At 36.7% G+C, this 21832-nt stretch overlaps 1 protein-coding gene and 1 long non-coding RNA gene across 8 annotated transcripts in view; both read right to left on the bottom strand.

Moving 5' to 3' along the window:
- Positions 1-21832, bottom strand: part of mapkap1 (MAPK associated protein 1) — a 102261-nt gene that overhangs the window by 34338 nt on the left and 46091 nt on the right. For all 7 annotated transcript variants that reach the window (XR_015490757.1, XR_015490758.1, XR_015490759.1 and 4 more), the window contains exons 6-7: positions 17361-17537; positions 5403-5512 (exon numbers count right to left, since the gene is read on the bottom strand). Coding sequence is in view for 1 of the 7 variants with exons in the window: in XM_087253222.1 (XP_087109348.1) it covers positions 5403-5512; positions 17361-17537 (287 nt within the window). In the remaining 6 variants the exon portion in view is untranslated. The remainder of the gene's footprint in view (positions 1-5402; positions 5513-17360; positions 17538-21832) is intronic.
- Positions 11142-16671, bottom strand: LOC147843818 (uncharacterized). Its single transcript, XR_015490961.1, has 2 exons — positions 11753-16671; positions 11142-11172 (listed from the first exon to the last, which is right to left on the bottom strand). It is a non-coding gene; the product is annotated as an uncharacterized LOC147843818 (long non-coding RNA).

The raw sequence follows: 21832 nt of genomic DNA, 5'->3' as shown, positions 1-21832 counted from the left end.
TGTCATTATCCGTCATCTTGTTAATTAACTGTCTTTTCATGAGCTGCAGTAGTTTAATCTTAGTGAATGCATGCTCTTTAGCGATTTTCGACGCGGTTTCAGTCGCACGACTGACAGCATCTTGATGATTAAATAACGTTAAAACATCACGTGCTTAATGAGTAGATTCAGTGCCAAACGCTGTTACCTGAAAACTCCGTCCCACCAGCTTTACGGTGAATGCTTTAGTCATTTTCATAGACTTTAAACACTGGAAGTCTTTTATCCACTCTTTGAAAAGTGTAAATGCTGGATTGACATTCATTATGTGATCACTAATCAGATCTGCCATAATGTGTAACTTTAAATAGTTTCTAAAATTAAATCTGTCAGTGTTGTTTTCATTCTCTCATATCCAGACCTTTACATTTTCGTGGCTGTAGCTCCATCATCTGAACTGAGTGATTAACAGCTGATATTAACCAATCCATTCGCGTTCTCTTCTAGCGCAGTGGGCCAATAAGAAGAGCGCAAAGGTGGGGCAAGCATTGCGGGCTTTGTTTACTGCAGTAAGTTGACATGTTGACTGTTTTAAACCATTCCCGAGCGCTGTGTTTGGTGTTTTTAGGTGCAAAGATGCTTAATGCGTGAATGCCTTCTAAATCCGTGCATGTGGTGAACATTTTGCTGTGAAAACAACAATTTTATGCACTCGCACAAATGCTCCCAAATATATTATGAAGTCGCATAGATAAAAATTTTGGGTGCATATGCAATTTTAAGCCCTATAAAGGATTGTTAGTCTGCATTATTTAAGGCAACACTTCCCTAAAGACACTATAATTTGAACGGCATCTGTGCTTATGTTAGTCTTTTTTATTATTCCTGATGTTTCCATAATCCTAAACCAGGTTGTATCTTAAGCAGCTGCTGTGGTAGTCATGGAGAAGTGAAGAGCATAAGAGCATGAGACCCCAGTGACAGACGAGTCCTCACATTGATCCTGAAGGGCCAGCCTGTACACCAGCCGGTGACCTCTCCCACCTGCAGCTTCTCCCCAATGGACGTTCAGCGTTCTCCAGCGCCTAGACTGCAGCTCTGCACAAGATGTTTGGCCATAGGAGACATGGTTGTGCCCAACTGAGCCTGGTTTAACTTCTTTTAATTAATTTCAATTTTAGTTAAAAGAAAGTTTAATTCTTCACTTTCGTCAATTGGTGAAAATTTTTTCCAGATTTTGCTCGATTTTGGTCAAAATCATAATCACGATTATTTTTGGTCATAATTGTAATCACGATTATTCAAAACGATTATCAGTTGAAGTCACAGTTATTAGCGCTCCTGAGAATTAAAAAAACTAAATATTTCCCAAATGGTGTTTAACAGAGCAAGGAATTTTAACAGTATTTCCTCTAATATTTTTTTCATCTGGTGAAAAGCTTATTTGTTTTATTTCGGCCAGAATAAAAGCAGGTTTAAATATTTTGAAACCCATTTTAAGGTCTATATTATTAGCCCCCTTAAGCAATATATTTTTTGATTGCCTGCAGAAGAAACTACAGTTGTACAATTAACTGCCTAATTACCCTAATTAGGCCTTTGAATCACACTTTGAATATGAATGCATGCATTTTGAAAAATATCTAGTCAAATATTGTGTGTCGTCATCATAGCAAATTTCAAATAAATCAGTTATTAGAAATGAGTTATTAAAACTATTATGTTCAGAAATCTTCTTTCCATTAAACAGAAATTAGGGAGGAAAAGAGTTAATATTCGAAAAGAGCTAATATTCAGGAGGGTTAATAATTCTGACTTCAACTGCACATATTATTTTCCACCCTGCAAAGGAAAGAGAAATAAATACAACAGAATAAAAATATGAAAATAACTGTGCTTTAAGCATCTTCACTGTAAGAAAAACACTTTAGCTACAAAAGTCAAGAGCAGTGAGGGATGTTCTCATTTTGTTTGATTAATGATAAAAACAGGCGGCAACAGGAATTGAGCACTGTTACTTTAATGGTTTCTTTTTCTTGTGTCTTTTGATTCTCAAATCGTTTCTTTATTACACAAATGAGGGTTAATATGAATAATCACTAAACACCGCGTTTTGACACTTATTTGACCATTAAAGCGCTCACGTTAATATTAGATGTGTGCGCTCTGCTCGTCTCAGTGCGCAAATGAGAGCGAATGCTGACCGCATGCTTCTGACTATGTGCGTGCGCCGCACACACACACAGAACCATGCGGTCTTTCACGCTTTTAAGAGCAACACGTGTACAACTGGAAAGGGGTGGTATATGATGCAATAATCGTTTATCTCGATTAATGGTTTTTCAAAATCATTAGAAGCCAAAATCGAAATCGGATTTTCGATTAATTGCACAGCCCTACTCGCCACTGTCACCAATGGCTTTCATGGTTCAGCACTTGTAGAGCTCCGCAACGAAGGATTTGCTCTTCAGTGTTTGGACTCTCAGTATTGAATATTAAACCACACTGAACTGAGCTAAACTGAACTGAACTTAAACACTGAAAACTAAACTACACTGTTTAATTTACTATAGTCTTCTATGTCAAGCTGCTTTGACACAATTTACATTGTAAAAGTGCTATAGAAATAAAGGTGAATTGAATTGAATTGTTAGGAAAGGAACTGAAATACTCTGATAACAAATGAAGAGATTGTGACACAGTTGCTCAGTGGTAAGCATTGTTGCTTCACAGCAAGAAGGTCGCTGGTTCGAGGCCTGGTTGGAGTTTTTGCATGTTCTCTGCCGTGGGTTTCTTTCGGGTGCTCCGGTTTCCCCCACAGTCCAAACACATGTGCTATAGGTAAATTGGATCAACTAAATTGGCTGTAGTGTATGAGTGTGAGAGTGTGTGTGTTTCCCAGTACTAGGTTGCAACTGGAAGGGCATCCGCTGCATCAAACATATGAACAGCAAACGGTCAGCACTAAAGGCTTTGACCTCAGTATGCGTGCAGCTAAACTCAAGAGTCTCTTTACACACAATCATTTTTACTAGCCAATCAGGCCCTGGAAGCGACACAGTGGAAACGCGGCTACTGTGTTTTATCCATTTTCTCTCTAATGCACTCTGGTTGTCGCACCATTGCTCTCCATTGCTTATGTGCAGTTGTGTGTCTAGTCTCGATCTACTCTTATCTGACCGCTGCCCTGTCAAACAGACGATCCGTTACCTGTGACTTTCTGTATTAAAGACTCTACCTTATCAGATTCTGCCCATTCACAGATGACAAATTAGGACGACACACTGGCACAGATATCAGTTCAATCACAGCAGACGGCTTCACTTACTCTCCAAGATGAAAACACACACACACATAACAAATACTAACACATACATGAATACGAACACACACAAAAATACTAACACAAACAAACACTAACATAAACAAGCACACAAAAAAATAGGCCATGTAACATCTTCCAACAATATACATATGATTAAAGAAAGGCTAATATAAAACTAAATAACTTACTACTAATTAATGTTAAATAAAAATGACATCTTAAATCATAAATGCTAATTCAATAACCTTGCAATTAATGATAAATAAAATTATAACCCTCATATAGCACTGCTGGACAACAAAAACAAATAATTCAACATAAGGGTTATAAGAAAATAAATTAAATATATATAACAAAATAAGATTGCTTATATAAAGCATTACTGTTGAAGTACTAAAATGACAATCGTTCTGTCTGGTTCTCGAATCGAATTGGCTGATAGCTGTGCGATATTCTGCAATAACAGCACTTGTGTAGCCTCCTCACTCTTGTGTATTACTCCGCCCACGTAGAGTGACAACAGATCAATAAGCTCACTACAGCTTAGCAAATATCGCAGCTGATGGACAGCATAATGTACTTTTGAAGCTTTATTAGTCGAGAATGTAGTTGTTTAGATTGCAACTATGCTGTTTATTTATAAGAATAGTGCCTATTTTAAGTATTTATAATTTTAGAGAGGCCTTCAGCCTGTCATACTGAGCAAGATGGCGACAGAGACAGCATAATAAGCCCTTAGAGGAGAAAAACTCAGCGTAATTTTAAATTACAGCTGATCAAATCATTATAAAACAGGTAAATGACACTTAGTCAATTTCTCTCTTTTGTATGTTGTAGTGCTGTATTTATACCGTAGTAATCTGGTAGTGTTTACTTTGCTTTGTTTTTTTCTGAGTTAATTATTGTGATCTCCCGATTGTAAAAGAGAAATTCTGGGAAATATCTGTAGACTGATGGAATTTCATGCTGTTCAACAGCCTTATAATCTTAAAATATGATCAAGATCACCTGTTTTGTCATCACTTTATGCTAGAGAATCATTTAAATATTAGCTCTAAAGTGACGATTGTGAAGTAGCAACAGTTTCTGTTGTTCTGAAGTCAGCTGCAGATGTGAATGGGGGAAGAAAGTAGTTCCTTATAAAAAAAAAAGTACATTCCCTGTGTTTGATTTTAATTTTTATACACATGATTGTGCCGTCAAGCTATTGTATATACGCAATATCACACTCGTAGCACTGCGATTTGGCTGTATATCGTCACTGGTGGGACACCAAGACACACATCCCACCAGGGCTGAAATACAGCCAAATCGCACTGCTACGTGTGTGATATTGCTCATATGAAGATTAAAGTTCAAAACAAAACAAACAAACAAAAAAAAAAATCAATAAAGTAATAATTCCACAAAAAGATTATAAGAAAAAGAGACTGAATGATTAACAAAATAATATTATATAAAAGCAAATATTATTATTATTATATTAAATAATATTATTAATCTGCAACAATTTAAATAAATAACAAAATAAAATTATTCAGATAAAAAAAATTATTATTGTTGAAGTACTAAAAATAAATATTAATGTAAACCAAATAGAAATATTATACTGCTACTACTACTACAACTAATAATATTAATAATAATTATTATTATTATTATTACTATTATAATATTTATAATTATTATTTAATACATTAATAAAAATAGTATTATTAATTTCATTATCCAGCAAAAATTTGAACAAAATAAAATTGTTCATTTAAAAATGTTAAATTATAGGTAAAGTACTAAAATTACTAAAACTAAAGATAAATGTAAACTAAATATAATAATAATAATAATAATAATAATAATAATAACAATAATAATAATAATAATAATAATAATAATAATAATAATAATAATAATAATAATAATGTATTAATATTGTTAAATAATAAATTAACAACTTGCTAATAAATAAATAATAATATTTAGGAAGATCAACAAACAATATCCGCACTACAGAAATAATAATACAGCAAATATGCATGCTACTTGAGGAATATCATTTTATATTCAATACAAAACCCTTTATTTGAGAGTAAAGTCTGACCTGATCCTTTCTGGGAGCCCTTCCTCTTCTTGAGGGCTTTCTGCAGGATATCCTTCATGGTCACTTTCAGACTGTCCACCGGGATCAAGGAGAAACCATGAGCTGCGTTTCTGTGGGTGAGGAAGGAAGTAAATCTTTAATGATTGAGTTAAAGATCCAACACTTCCTGTTCAACAGAGAATTAACACCAAGACTGAGCTGAGCATCATCTGCAATTGTATCCATTCAAACTTTATTACAGACTCCTAGTACAATAAAAAAAAAAAAAACTTAAATTAAGTTAATTCAACTTAATTCAGACGACTGATTCAGACTGATTCAGCTTCAGTTTAATGAATTGTCTCAATCAGTTTGAATCAGTCGTCTGAATCCTCCATTTACTGATTCCTCAGAATAAATGTTTCAGGCATTTCAACGATGGATTCGGAAGACAGAGTCAATCGACTGATGCAAACGGATTCCGACAATTTAGCAAAAATATGATTCAGACAATTTATTAAACAGACGATTCAGACAACTGATGCAAACAGATTTAGATGATTCAGTAAATTGATAATTCAGTGGAACAGCTTCGGTTTAATTCAGTAAGCAGATGATTTAGAGGATTCATTAAACAGGTGATTCAGACGACTGATTCAAGCAGATTCAGATAATTCAGCAAACTGACGATTCAGTGGAGCTGATTTAAACTGCGTTAGTTTAATTCAGCAAACAGGGGATTCAGATGATTCAGCAAACTGATGACGTGGTTGATCAGATTTAAACTGATTCAGATGATTCATTAAACAGGTGATTCAGATGAATGATTCAAACAGATTCAGATGACTCAACAAACTTATGATTCAGTGGGGCTGATTTAAACTGCTTTAGTTTAATTCAGCAAACAGATGATTCAGAAGATTTGTTAAGCGGGTAGTTAAAATGACTGATTCAAACAGATTCAGATAATTCAGCAAACTGATGATTCAGTGGAGCTGATTAAACTGCTTCAGTTTAATTCAGTAAACAGATGTTTCAGAAGATTCACTAAATAGGTGATTCAGACGACCGATTCAAACACATTTAGATGATTCAGCAAACTGACGATTCAGTGGAGCTGATTTAAACTGCTTTAGTTTAATTCAGCAAAAAGGTGATTCAGATGATTCAGCAAACAGATGACTTAGTTGATCAGATTTAAACTCATTCAGAGAATTCATTAAACAGGTGATTCAGACGATTGATTCAAACAGACTCAGATGATTCAGCAAACCGATGATTTAGTGGAGCTTATTTAAACTGCTTCAGTTCAATTCAGTAAACAGATGATTCAGATGATTCACTAAACAGGTGATGCAGACGACAGATTCAAACAGATTCAAATGATTCAGCAATTGATGATTTAGTAGAGCTGATTAAAACTGCTTCAGTTTAATTCAGCAAACAGACAATTCAGTTGATTCATTAAATATTATTTAGATCACTGATTCAAATAGATTCAGATGATTCAGCAAACTGATGATTCAGTGGAGCTGATTAAAACTGCTTCAGTTGAATTTAGCAAACAGACGATTCAGATGAGTCATTAAACAGATGATTCAGATGACTGATACAAACAAATTCATATGATTCAGCAAACTGATGATTCAGTGGAGCCGATTAAAACTGCTTCAGTTTAATTCAGTAAACAGATGTTTCAGATGATTCACTAAACAGGAGATTCAGACGACCGATTCAAACACATTTAGATGATTCAGCAAACTGACGATTCAGTGGAGCTGATTTAAACTGCTTTAGTTTAATTCAGCAAAAAGGTGATTCAGATGATTCAGCAAACAGATGACTTAGTTGATCAGATTTAAACTGATTCAGAGAATTCATTAAACAGGTGATTCAGATGACTGATTCAAACAGACTCAGATGATTCAGCAAACCGATGATTTAGTGGAGCTTATTTAAACTGCTTCAGTTCAATTCAGTAAACAGATGATTCAGATGATTCACTAAACAGGTGATGCAAACGACTGATTCAAACAGATTCAAATGATTCAGCAATTGATGATTCAGTAAAGCTGATTAAAACTGCTTCAGTTTAATTCAGCAAACAGACAATTCAGTTGATTCATTAAACAGATGATTCAGATCACTGATTCAAATAGATTCAGATGATTCAGATCACTGATGATTCAGTGGAGCTGATTAAGACTGCTTCAGTTGAATTTAGCAAACAGACGATTCAGATGAGTCATTAAACAGATGATTCAGATGACTGATACAAACAAATTCATATGATTCAGCAAACTAATAATTCAGTAGATCTGCTTTAAACTGCTTCAGTTTAATTTAGCAAACAGATGATTCATTAAATGGGTGATTCAGATGACCGATTCAGATTATTCAGTAAACAGATAATTCAGATAATTGATTCATACAGACTGAGATGATTCAGTAAACAAAACAGCACCACTTAAGCATGCACATTTGTGAAGATCCACAGCTGAATAACAGTACAGCAGTTCTGATAGATGCAGTCATGTCAGAAGAAAAAGCGTCTGTATTGTGGTCAGAAGTGGATTCAAACAGAGCACATACACAGGGCCGAGGGCCAGTCCACGAGTCAAACTTTGAGCACATGGACGCATCACAGCGATAGACTGCATCAACACAACAACAACAACCTGAGGCCAGAACGCAGAGAGCGCACGCTTTCTGGACAGAGGACTCGCTTGTCCACTTCCATTTAGCAGTGCTGACCCGTGAGCCTCGGGCCAGGGCTCCTGACAGGCTTCACGTCGGGCCGGGATCTGCAGAAGAGGTCGCCGGCCCCGATGGCCCACTGAGGGCCGAACGCTGGCTCAGTTCTCGCCCAGGGGCCCGCGGTGCCACATATCAGCGGCCCTCGGGTGAGGAGAGAGTACAGCTGACCCAGAGACAGATGAACACTGGCCGTCGGCTCCCAGATGATGAGGAGAAAACAAAACAAATACAGACAAAAGACAATCAAAAGTGCAAAGCAGCTGGGCCACGGATAAAACTTTTGCAAAAATAAATAAATAAACAAATTAGATAAAGCTGTGGGGCTGCCGTTCAGAAGTTTCCAGTCGGTATGATTTTGAAATGACTTTCGAGAGAAGCTCAGATAACAAATCAAATAAATCAGCTGCATTTATTTGATAGAAAATATGCAGTAAAAACAGTGGCTGTTTCTCAATATGCGTTCTTTTCTGTACTTTTGTTCTTGTGTCCTCGTAAAACGTCATCAACCGTCGCCAAAGTACTGTTCCAATTCAAAGTTCACATCTTTCCAAGTACACATGAAATTCCCGGATGTGTACTTGCTCTGCCCCTTTGGCCAAGGATGCATCGAAAGGTGACTTGTGCGAACTTGCGAAGCTCAGGTATCCCAGAATGCATTGCAGCGTGACCAGCAAGCGCTAATGGCGGAGGAGGAAACCCACACGGTTTTAAAAATGCTCCTTTACTGTGTCACAAAATAAAGTTTTAAGAGTTTTTCAGGCGAGAATGTCGTTGTTTTAAACTCGAATCGGCAGTTTATTCACAAAGATAGCGCTTCTTTAACGATGTGGCTAAGCTTTTGCGGACTCCGACTCCCAGCCTGCCAGCGGGAGCTCCGTCATCAGCTCCCCCGCCAGAGCAGCTTTACTTCGGCCAGGGCATCCCGGACATACCGCTGGATCTCATCACTCCATTGTAGTTAAAACAGGATATTTAATACATCTTGTGAATATCTAAAGGACAGTTTTTAGTCTTATAAATTTATTATTTGTTCTCAGGTGTATTATTTTGGCATTGTTATTTTGTTACCTTTTATAATTGTCTTTAATTATGTTACCGTGTTGTACGCTGTTTGTCCTTGATTACCTAATTGCTTGACGTAATCTTTATTTCTTATCGTGTATGTCTTTATTTCCTATTGTGGGTAAAACTACCACTGTAGTTTAACAAATCTGATAATCAAAAAACTCATTTTCATTCACATTTTTATGAATATATGTGTACATGTTCTTAAATCAAAAATGTAGATTTATAATATTAATAAAATACTAATTAAATCATTTTATTGTTAATGTACAGTGAAACTGATGAATCCATGGTGAGGTAAGTGACGTTATAAAGTACACTGCTGTTCCATTTGAAGAAGTACCCGACTTGTGTCCTCGCGTCCTCAGGAGTTCATTCTTCCAAGTCTGAACTTCCAAGGACGCATGTCCGAACTTTGCGTACTTGGTATTGAGAAACAGCTAGTGATAATGTGGGATATTATTAAAATTTAAAATAAATATCTGGCAACATTTTAAATACCAATTCTCATTATTAACTAGTGTCTTATTACCTGCCTATTATTAAGATATTGGCTGTTTATTAATGGGTACAGTGCATCCGGAAAGTATTAATAGCGCTTCACTTTTTCTACATTTTTATGCTACGGCTCTATTCCAAAATGGATTAAATTAATTAATCTTCTCAAAATTCTACACACAATACCCCATAATGACGATGTGAAAAAAAGATTTTCTGAAATTGTTGCAAATTTATTAATAATAAAAAAGCTGAAAAATCACACGGACATAAGTATTGACAGCCTTTGTCGTGAAGCTCTAAATTGACAGTGCATGTCATAGCACAAACCAAGCATGAAGACAAAGGAATTGTCTGTAGACCTCCGAGACAAGATTAGCTGTTTCCATCCAAAAATGCGAATACACTTTATGCGCAAAACGGTATTATCGCATAAAAGTTGTGCGAATGAAGCATCGTTTCCATCCAACGAGTCAAAGCGAACAAAATCGTCTCTTCCTGATTAACTGGCGCCAAATATCAACAGTAGAAACTGCATTTGCTGCAGTAGGAGAAGCTGCATCAATCTTTTCTAAATGAATGCGCCTCAGAAGACAATCCTGACAAGCAGTGAGCGCGCAGTGGCGTTTGAAGGTGTCAGACCCGGAGCACAGGCGCTCTCGATTCTGGAGGTCATTAATAATATAATAACATTAATACTGAAATGGTAAGGCGTTTTATAATGACCAAAACAACGTTTCAGATGTTTTATAATGTGCTCAGCCTGACGTTTTATCCATTCACACACATTTTAAGCATCACATGATCTCTTTTAACAAAATCACATGACCTTTTTTAATGCGCATCCTGGAGTTTGTGCGGTAAAAGTGTTTCCATCGCAGTTTATGCGCATCTTTTCTTATCGAACAAAAAGTTTATCCTACCCAGTTAGGCGCATAAGTTTTTTATGCGCATTTTTAAAATTTATGCGCATCATGGCGTTTCCATCAAATGTTTTTTTAAGCGCATTTGCAAAATGCGCATTAAATAGGTGGATGGAAACATAGCTATTGTCTCGAGGCACAAGGCTAGGGAAGGTTTTTCTGCTGCTCTGAAAGTTCCAATGAGCAGAGCGGCCTCCATCATCCATAAGTGGAAGATGTTTGGAACCACCAGGACTCTTCCGACAATCTAAGCTAAGTGATCGGGGAAGAAGGACCTTAGTCAAGGAGATGATCTATAACCTGATGGTCACTCTGTCTGCACTCCAGCGTTCTTCTATGGAGAGAAAACCTTAAAGAAAGACAACCATCTGTGCAGCATCTGGCCAGACGGAAGCCACTCCCCGCTAGGCATGGGCTGGTATAAGATTCTGATGGTATGATAACCTTGGATAAAAATATCACGGTTTCACGGTATCATGGTATTGTGATTACTGCTCTAAATTATATTCTTTTTAAATTTCTGGGTAAAAACAAAACAATTTTTTTCCCTTTCAAGAGTTCACACTTAGCTGATGATTTACAAAGCTTATTTGGCATGCTGTCCCGGGAGAGAGCCCCGAGCTCAAGGGCTCCTCGAGCCCGGGGCTTCCTCCCGTTGGCAGAGCAAGAAGGGAGCCCGAGCTCGGTGGATCTCAGAACTCCCCTGCTGCTGTAGCTAAGGGAACGTAAGGAATTAGACAAGCTTGATTGTTATGTATATTGAATGTCTTTGGATGGTGGGAGGAAACCGGAGAACCCGGGGAAAACCCACACGGACACGGGAAGGACATACAAACTCCCCACAGAAACACTCACCGGTCCTATAGAACTAGGACCGGCAGTATTCTTGCTGTGTGGTTCACAGTGCTAACCACTGGACCGCCGTGCCGCCCAATCGCAGGTAAAGGAGGAGAATAGGGGAGGAGGGGGGTTTCTTCCAACGAAGATAAAGTGAACTGAAAACTGAGGCTATTTATGGTGCCTTAGGGCTCATATGATTGGAAGATTAGTGATTAGCAAATACGAGACTGGACGTGATAAATCATAAGCACGTGATCCTCTCGAAATTAGTTTATGAATAAACTTCACTTAAAAAACAATTTATTCTATTTTTGAAAGATTTATGATATTTTTGAGCAGTAATCGCGTCAGGCTATATAATTCAAATTAATCATTGACTTCTGCTGTTTTCATTAGTTTCAAAAATACATCTTTAGATATTTTTCTGCTGGACATGTACTCTAGTCTTAAAAAAACTACAAAAAAATAAATAAATCTTACACATACCTTAGGAACGGTATTACAGAAAATGTTAGCGGTTTTAAAAAATTTAATTTCTTGAAAACGGTCATCCCATGCTTACTCCTTACCTGGAATTTGCCCAAAGGCATGTGAAGGACTCTCAGACCATAAGAAACTAAATTCTCTGCTCTGATGAGACTAAAATTGAACTCTTTGGAGTGAATGGCAGGTGTTACGTTTGGAGAAAACCAGGCACTGCGCATCACCAGGGTAATACCATCTATACAGTGAAGCATGGTGGTGGCAGCATCATGCTGTGGGGATGTTTTTCAGCATCAGGAACTGGAAGACTAGTCAGGATAGAGGAGAGATGAAAGCAGCAATGTACAGAGACATCCTGAAGGAAAACCTGCTTCAGAGTGCTCTTGACCTCAGACTGGGGAGACGGTTCATCTTCCAGCAGAACAATGACCCAAAGCACACCGCCAAATTATCAATGGAGTGCCTTCACAACAACTCGGTGAATGTCCTTGAGAGGCCCAGCCAGAGCCCAGATCTAAATCCTATTGAACATCTAAAGAGATCTGAAAATGGCTGTACACCATCGCCTCCCATCTAACCTGACAGATCTTGAGAGGTACTCTCAAGAGGAATGGGCACAAATTCCCAAAGACAGGTGTGCCAAGCTTTTGGCATCGTATTCAAAAAGACTTGAGGATGTAATCGCTGCCAAAGGTGCATCAACAAAGTATTGAGCAAAGACTGTGAATACTGATGTACATGGGATTTTTCAGCTTTTGTATTTTTAATAAATTTGCAACAATTAAAAAAAAAAAATCTTTTTTCACATTGTCATTATGGGGTATTGTGAGTAGAATGTTGAGGAAATAAATGAATCCATTTTGAAATAAGACTGTAACATAAAAAAATGCTATCAATACTTTCCGGATACACTGTATAAAGCACCTATTTTATTCCACATCCCTAATCTTAAGCCACAATGAACTAAACTAAACTGAACTTCAACTCTGAAATCTGGACTTTACTAGAACTTCTACGTTAAGCTGCTTTGACAATCTAAATTATATAAGTGTCATACAACTAAACATGAATTTAATTGAATTAATCAAATATCAATTACCTAAAAACTACCTTAAAAACAATTAATAAGCAGCAAAATATTTATTTTGTTTATTATTAGTTTGTGAAAAGCAACAATTGTATCTCGAAATAAAGTGTAACCGAAAGTTTTGTTTATATTATAATAAACCCTGCGTCTCGTATATTCTTGTTTTGCAAAGCTGGATATATTACCATCATTCGAGCAGTCTTCAAAAGTCATCTTCATCAATCAACCTAATATTATGATTAGATGACCAAGAATCATTTCTGATCATTTCTTATTAATAGTAATACCAATCACAAAATATAAAACTAATTGTTATTTATTTTACTCTTAATATTAGATGTATCTTAGGCTAGGTCAAAAAATATATATAAAGCCCAATGACAACTTAAAACCTGGCCAAAAATTATGAAAATTAGTCAATTTTTTCCCCTTGTCCAATAAGAATTGCTGGATTCCCACAAAGGGAAAGGGTTACCATATGATTTCTGATATGTTGTAATACAAAAACAAATTATTTTATCGCTTATTATCATACCATCAGAATCTCATGCCCACACTGTAAAAACCAAAAAGTTAAGGTAACTCAAATCATTTGAGGAAACTGATTGCTACAAACCATTTAAGTTCAAAATCTAATCCTAATGAGTACTGTGAACTTAATTCATTTGAGTAAAAGAAGCAGTTTGAGCACAGTAAAACCCAATAAGTTAAGGCAACTCAAACCGTTTGAGGAAACCGATTGCTACAAACCACTTGAGATAAAAAACGAATCTATAAGTACTGTAAACTTGCTCCATTTAAGTCAAAGTAATGAGGTGTTTCATTAACTCATTACCTGCAAAACAGAGTTCAAAACTTGTTTAAAATGAGTAGAATTAACTTTCAGTAAATTCTGAGTTAACTACACTCATTTCATTTGATCAAGTTGACTGTTGGGTTTTACAGTGTAGAATCAAGCCTGAATTGAGCATCACAGCCCAAAGCAAAGCTCCCTATCACAGACGGGACAGTCTGGCAGGAAGCCACTCAAATCCAATTAGCAACTTCAAATTAATAGGGGCCTCCTAATGCTTTGTCAGCCACATTAAGCAAACAGCTGATTAGAGATCAGCCCAAATGCACAGAACGACAACAATCTAATTGAGAGCTTACAAAACCAAGACGAGAGCTTCCTGAAGAGAGCCTGTGGAGAAAAACACTCCAAAAAAGAGTGTTTGAGACTTCTGTGAATGGACAGACATTTAAACCTCATTAGTTGAAGGGCTAAAGCATTCAGATCACTCTTATAAGAACAGGCTTAGTGATTAGTGCAATCAGAAAAACTCCTAGACACATGTGAAGAATGAAGAGAGCAATTCCAGCGTTATGGATGTGACATTTACAGTAAAAACTCAAAACATAAATCCACAAAGAGAGTAGACGTTAACATTATATTGAAACATCTGTTCACATTTTCTAAAACAACTCACCCCAGAGTTATGGGATCAGAAACGCACATATTTAGAATTTTATATGATTTCTATGATATTTTATATCCATATGTCACAATTACCAGCGATCGTATTCCATAAGATCGCTGGATTGCATTCACAATAACTATGGACTACAAATCCGCCATTTCTGGACTACATTTTCATACATGCACTCCAGTCACACTCACACATGCTTCCTCATCTAGACTAATTACTCGCACCAGCTAAAGATTGCACACACTATTTAAGCAGCACACTCACACATTCACTTTGCCGAGTCTTGTTTATCTGTAGATGACATTACAACGCGTTATTCCTTGTCTTGTTTCCCCGTGTTTTGACCTAGCCTTGTGTTCTTGTTCTCCCTGCCTGCTAGTGGTGGGCAAAGCGAGGCTTCGTGAAACACTGAAACAGTCGAAGCAAATGTGTCGAAGCTTCGAAACGTTTCGAAACCCCACTCTATGGTGACACCTAGTGGTCATTTCATTTGAATTGCACTGAAACAGCTTCAGAACAGAACAGTTGAGCAAATTGAGGTATGAAACTTCACTTTGTAGCCTTGAACCTACAAGTAATTTAGTCGAGGGGTTAGAGTTTGTGACCACCATGTGGGGATAGTGGGTTCGAATCCAGGCTGTTACAATTATTTTTGAAATGTTTTAATACCAGTTGGTAATGCTTTGTTCTTGTATCGTTTTGTTTCAACATTGCTCTGACATCCGAGTAAACACCTTGTAAATAAATGTTTCAAGATCAGATAAAGTTGTGGCCAGAAGTTAACAATAAGTATAGATATTATTGATTAAATTTCCCATTGTATTTTATTAACGTCTATCCAAAACCTAAACCCATCACTGTACTGCAAAAATATTAATTATTGTTTTACAGTGTTACAAAAATAATGCTAAATTGATGGCGTATCCGCAGATGTATCCTATCTAGACTACACCATAAAACAGAAACATGATTAAAATACATAAAATCATGATCTTGCAGTATTTGTTCTAGTCGGGATTCGAACCCAAAATTAATTTGAAGCACAGCTACAACGTGCACACGCACAGTCCACTAGGCCACACGAGTTAGAAACTTGAAATTGACCATGTTAGTCAAATGCATATTCTCCAGGTCTCGAAGCGCTTCTAAAATTATCAATGCTTTGAATCGCTTTAGTCATGTGACCAGGTGTTTCGAAACACTTTAGTCATGTGACCTGGGTGTTTCGAATCATGCTTCGGTGCAGTGTTTCGAAACACTTGCGCTTCGGGATCTCGACACTGTGTCGAAACGTCAGTTTCACGTTAGCCATCCCTACTGCCTACCGCCTGCCTTTTGACCTCTCACCTGTTACCGATTACGATTCTGGACTGCCTATAGACTTTTTTCTTGGAACGCAAAATTACCCATTATGCTTTGCGTGTATGTGCAAGGAGAATGCAAAGAACTTCCGGTCGGCAGCTGATGCGTGTAAACAGTCACATTTGGACAGCTTTGAAACGATAGTTTTAATCTATTTTACCTGCTTTTATCCTCTTTGAACTAATACTGTTGTCCATCAGCACCATCTCCTGGACTGATCATTTAAAGAAATGCGATCTAATAGGATGGAAAACAGCTGCTGGGAGGCATTTTCCCCTCATTGTCAGACGGCATCTTCTGCAGTTTAAATGAAGCCTCGTCATCGCTAAAGTCAACATTTTCTCTTTATTTCAAATACATAACCAGCCCAAACAAATGTAATTCACCAAAACGTTTGACACACACACGTAGCCTGTACTGTGCCACTGACACACTGATTTAATAACTGAGACAAAGTGAAAATATAGGCTAGTGTCATTTCGAAATGACCGAAAAACACAAACCGTGGTAAAAACACACAAAATAAAACACAAACGGCTCGCGATTAGAATGAACAGCAAATCAGCCAGCAGAGGATCAATAACAGACTTTTATTGGTCATTTGTGTTAATTGCACGACTTTCATACCTGTTAAGTTTCATGCCAGTACTCTGGTTTGCTCTCTCTCTCTCTGTGTGTGTGTGTGTGTGTGTGTGTGTGTGTGTGTGTGTGTGTGTTAAAGAGCCGCTGAGCTAACAGCTAAAAGGCCGGGAACGCGCACACATTTCTGACGGCAAACACGTGTACTAGGAGAACGTTTTTCTCGTATTTCTGACGCACTTGAACCACATGTGACAGATTATAACGGCTTTAACAGACACATCTCTAAGTTGTGTGTCGCAAAAACGCTCTGTTATCCATTAAAAACGTTATTGAAACCCATTTTCGTAGCGCAAATTACCAGTTGTACACGCTGTAAACGGAAGTTTTTTGCATTCTACCGAAAGACGCTGGTCGCTATGGCGCCCTCCATGCAGCAGCCATGAAAAAGGTCTATATATATATATATATATCTGTTTGCACCTGTGTTGACCTTTGCAAGACTGACGTCGAATAAACCTGCACGTGGATCCAAACTCCGTTGTCTGTGTCACTCCTCGTGTTACACCATAAACATGCGTTATGGATGTGACCTAAAAAGTCTGTGAGTTTACAGCATACAACATACTTTGTAGAAATTCTGTGAATTAAACTGCACAACACAAAAGAAAAATCATAATTAAAAGTATAAGAGTCGTCTCTATATAGAACAAACATTATTGATTTTAATTTATTTGATATTTTTGCATTTATGAAGAAAAAGCTTGGCAACACAACTCAAACCACCTAAACTTGTTAACTTAATCAAATTGTGTTGGGATAACAAATGAATTGAGTCAATTTTAAATGCATTCATTATTCTTCACAGTGCACCAGCAGGACTAAATGAGGTGATGAAATCAAGTTGTTTTCTTACATTCGAACAAAGAGCGACTGTTTGGGTCCGAGTCCAGGAGACGAGTACTTCTCCACCAGCGCCAGCGTGCTGAAGCCAAACTTGTGTATGGGCTCATTGGAGTCGAGCGGAGGAAAATCTGTGTCCACTTCCCCGTCATCCTCAGCGATGTGAAGACAGTAGGTGTTGACATTTTCACTGCGGAAACAAAAACACACAAAACAATAGAGATTAAAAATAAAGTGTCATAGTCCAGATAATTGAGTAAAGGTATTTAAATGACTACTAAAGTTGACAGAGTTTTACCAAAGAACATTGCTTTTCTTAACTCTAGTCATGTTCTCTATATTCTGGCTATCACGTGAAATGTCAATATCTCCGCGCACCAAATATGGTGTTAAAACACAACATTGTATAAAACCAATCAAAAAGCTTGGAAATGAACACAGACAGTGACAAACGCTGATCATTTGTCAAAGGGAAGCTCCGTTTCAAACTGACAGGCACGCGATAGGTCCAGCCCTCCTCTTGTCAGACACAGCAGCGCTCTGTAAACCAGCTAGCAGATCGCTTCAGAAAGATTGAATATCGTTTAGGGTGTTGTAGTGTGGATGAGAATCACAATGATGATCAAAATGTTGAACAGCCTGTGATGTTGAGGAAGTTAAGTTTATGCACTTCTGCACTTCTATGCACTTGCAGTGCATGTAACTACAGTGTGTAGTTGTGGATTGGGTCACAAATGTTAAAATAAGTTCAAATGGAAAACTGTTATTTTAAATTGTAATAATACTTCACAGTATTACTGTTTTCACCTAAATAAATCCAAATTGTTCCAAAGTTTTGACTTGTTTAGTATATTAAAATGACATCTGACCTTATATATATATATATATATATATATATATGTATATGTATATATATTTTTTTCTTCTTTTACAATAAATCTTGCAAATCATGCAGTGAACATGAGATATAGACAAATAGAACTCGACGGATGGACGGACAGACAGACAGACAGAAAGACAGACAGACAGATGGATAGATAGATAGAAGGACAGACAGACGGAGGGACAGACAAACAGACAGATGGACGGACAGACGGACGGACAGACAGATGGATGAATGAATGGATGGATAAACAACACAATAGACAGACAGGTAGAACGGTAGATAGAACGCTAGATAGAATGACAGATAGAAAAATAGAACAGTATATAAAATGATAGAACGATAAAACAACAGATAGAAAGAAAGATAGAACAATTGATTAATTGATTGAAAATGATTGATTGACAAACAGATTAATAGACAGAATGATAGATCGATAGATGACAGATAAGAAAACAGATGAGATAACATAAGATATCAGCATCAGCTTAGATATAGATGAATAGAACGATAGAACAATAGACGGACGGACGGACGGACGGACGGACGGACGGACGGACGGACGGACGGACGGACGGACAGACAGACAGACAGACAGACAGACAGATAGATAGATAGATAGATAGATAGATAGATAGATAGATAGATAGATAGATAGATAGATAGATAGATAGATCAAAACAGCAACCTATGCCCTAAAACGTAAGTGGAAAAAAAACTAAATTAGAGGTCTTTATAATTACACACAAAGACAGTCCAGCTATAGGAGGGTGCTAAAATTCACCAGGGCTGTTGCTAAATTAACAAATAATCAGTCATCTTTGAAACAAAATGCACCACCGCTAAATAGTAGTGATGACTTTTCTTGCTTAGTTTTTGTCTTTCTAGTTCAAATATCTACAAATTCTTTAAAAGCAAAAAAAAACAAAGCAAAAACTATTTTCTTGTTTTCAGAAATAATGTCAAAATGAAGAGAGTTTCTAAAACAAATTAAATAATCTGCCAATGGAGCATGCAAATATACTTATTACAAAGCAAATACAATATTAATCTGCTTACTCTGTGGGCAGAACATTTTGCTTGTTTTAAGGAATATATTTAATTTTGACTTATTATTTCTGGAAACAATACAGTATTTTTTGTTTGTCTAGAAAATGCTTCTTGATTTAAGATTTTTTAGACATTTGGACTAGAAACGAGACAAAAACTGTAATTAAGAAAAGCAGTGTAAAAAGCTCTGGTTTGTTTAAGAAGAGCCACGTCAGTTTCCCAGAACAGCAAAGACGTCAAACAAAAGCACCCAGACACAATTTATGAGTCAGGGTGTTTAAATAGGGGCCATTCATTGAGGCCCGAAATGACAGAGGGCTTGTTTTGATGCAGACTAGAACAGAATGAGTGGGAATCCAGACAGAAGCACTGGGAAGAGTTAACATAATCGGTTTTGCAGTTAACTCTTTTACTGTATCATCATTATATATAATGCAAGTTGACCATATTCCAGATTACTTTTGCTCAGAGCTTTGTTTTATAATAAGGCTGGGCAATATTACAAAAATATCATATCACAATATAGGTCATCTCATATCTTGATAATGATATAAAACAATATAGTACTATTTCTGTAAATTCAATCAATTAATTTGGATGCATGGATGGATGGATGGATGGATGGATGGATAGATGGATGGATGGATAGATGGATGGATGGATGGATGGATGGATGATGCATGGATGGATGGATGGATGGATGGATGGATGGATGGATGGATGCATGGATGGATGCATGGATGGATGGATGGATGGATGGATGGATGGATGGATGCATGGATGGATGCATGGATGGATGCATGGATGGATGGATGCATACATGGATGGATAGAATCTAACACACACAACAGAAAAGATATAAGCATCAGCTGAGCCAATTCAAGTATGAAATATTAGCAAAAGTGCAATATTGTGCATCATGAAATTATAAAAAAAAATCCTTTTCATTTCTAAAGTATTTAAAAAGATATTTCACCTCACAATTTACTCAAGTTGTTAAAACTTTGAGTTTTTATAGAAGACAAACATGTTTGCAATGAGGGAGAATAAATTATGGCAAAACTTTCATGTTTGGATGATCTCTTTAAGTTCATTACAACTCATTTGGTTGATTTTCTGGAATACATGCCTATTTAAATAAGCATACTGTGATATATTCTCTACTGTGAAATACATTTTCTCAAATAGACAAATAAAAGGCTCTATTTCAACAATCTAGCCTAAAGCCCATGGCGCAATAGCATTAAGGGCGTTTCCGAATTCACTTTTGCTATTTTAAGGATGGAAAAATATAGTCTAAGAGGGTTGTGCTTATTCTCTTAATGAGTTCTGGGTGAGTTTTGAGCATAACATTCATTAAACCAATCAGAGTCTCATCTCACATTCCCTTTTAGAGTTAGTTGCGTAATGGCGCAATGGTGCATTTACTATTTATATGGCGAACTTTGTATGCGGAAAAACTAAACGGTTCACTAGTGAGAAAACCATTAAACAGAGCATCTGCAGCACGAGGATAAAGAACGAGCCTCCAACATTTAGCTTTTTTACTTTCTCTTTACTTTTACCACTTTACTTTTGGCAAAATGCATTTGCCAAAAAAATGGCTCTTTGCTGAAAAAAGGTTCCCGACCCCTGGTCTAAACTAACAGCAGCAATTCATTAAGTAACTAAATTGTGAAATGTAATCTTTACCGTGAAATAAAATTACTCATATCATCAAACCCTCATGTGATATTTTTTCTTTATCAAATATTTCCCAAATACTGTTTAACAGAGCAAGAATTTTTCTACAGTATTTCCTATATTTTTTTTTTCTTCTGGAGAAAATCTTTGAAAAAAAAAATGTTATTTAAATTTTTTTTTTTACAATTTAAGGTCAATATTATTAGTCCCCTTAAACAATATTTTTTTTTGATTGTCTACAGAACAAACCACTGTTATACAATGACTTGCCTAATTAACCTAGTTAAGTCTTTAAATGTCACTTTAAGCTGAATACTAGTCTCTTGAAAAATATATAGTCAAATATTATGTGCTTTCATTATGACAAAGATAAAAGATTATCAGAAATGAATAGTTATCAAAAATTAGTTATGAAAATTAATATGTTTAGAAATGTGTAGAAAAAAAAATCTCTCTGTTAATAAACAGAAATTTTGGAAACAAATATGCAAGCGGGCTAATAAGTCTGACTTCAACTTTACCACACTCCCCGATTTTATATCGTAATGGATCACTCCTTAAGGAAAAGTGGTCCATCAGAAAAATCAAAACTAACAGCAGCAATTCATTCATCACAGCTTAGCTTCAGTCTTTATGATATAGTTTTCATCGCTGGAGGGCAGTGCCGGCGCTGGTGTTTGTGCGGGACGATGGCGTTTTAATTTACTCTGACATACTGTCGAAATCCAGGCTTGAGCTGTAAAGACTAACTGTCATGGTGTTAATCAGACCCATGATCCCGCTCTGAGCAGCCTGAGGAGATAACAGCCGACTCAGAGAAAAAATCCCCGATCTCCAGCAACACCAGTTGTCTTTTTGGATTTCGGTAA

This window comes from Danio rerio, chromosome 5 (assembly GCF_052040795.2).
Source record: "Danio rerio strain M-AB ecotype USA chromosome 5, GRCz13ab, whole genome shotgun sequence".
NCBI lineage: Eukaryota > Metazoa > Chordata > Actinopteri > Cypriniformes > Danionidae > Danio > Danio rerio.
Note: the sequence above shows the minus strand (reverse complement) of the source record. Positions and strands in the feature narration are given on the sequence as shown.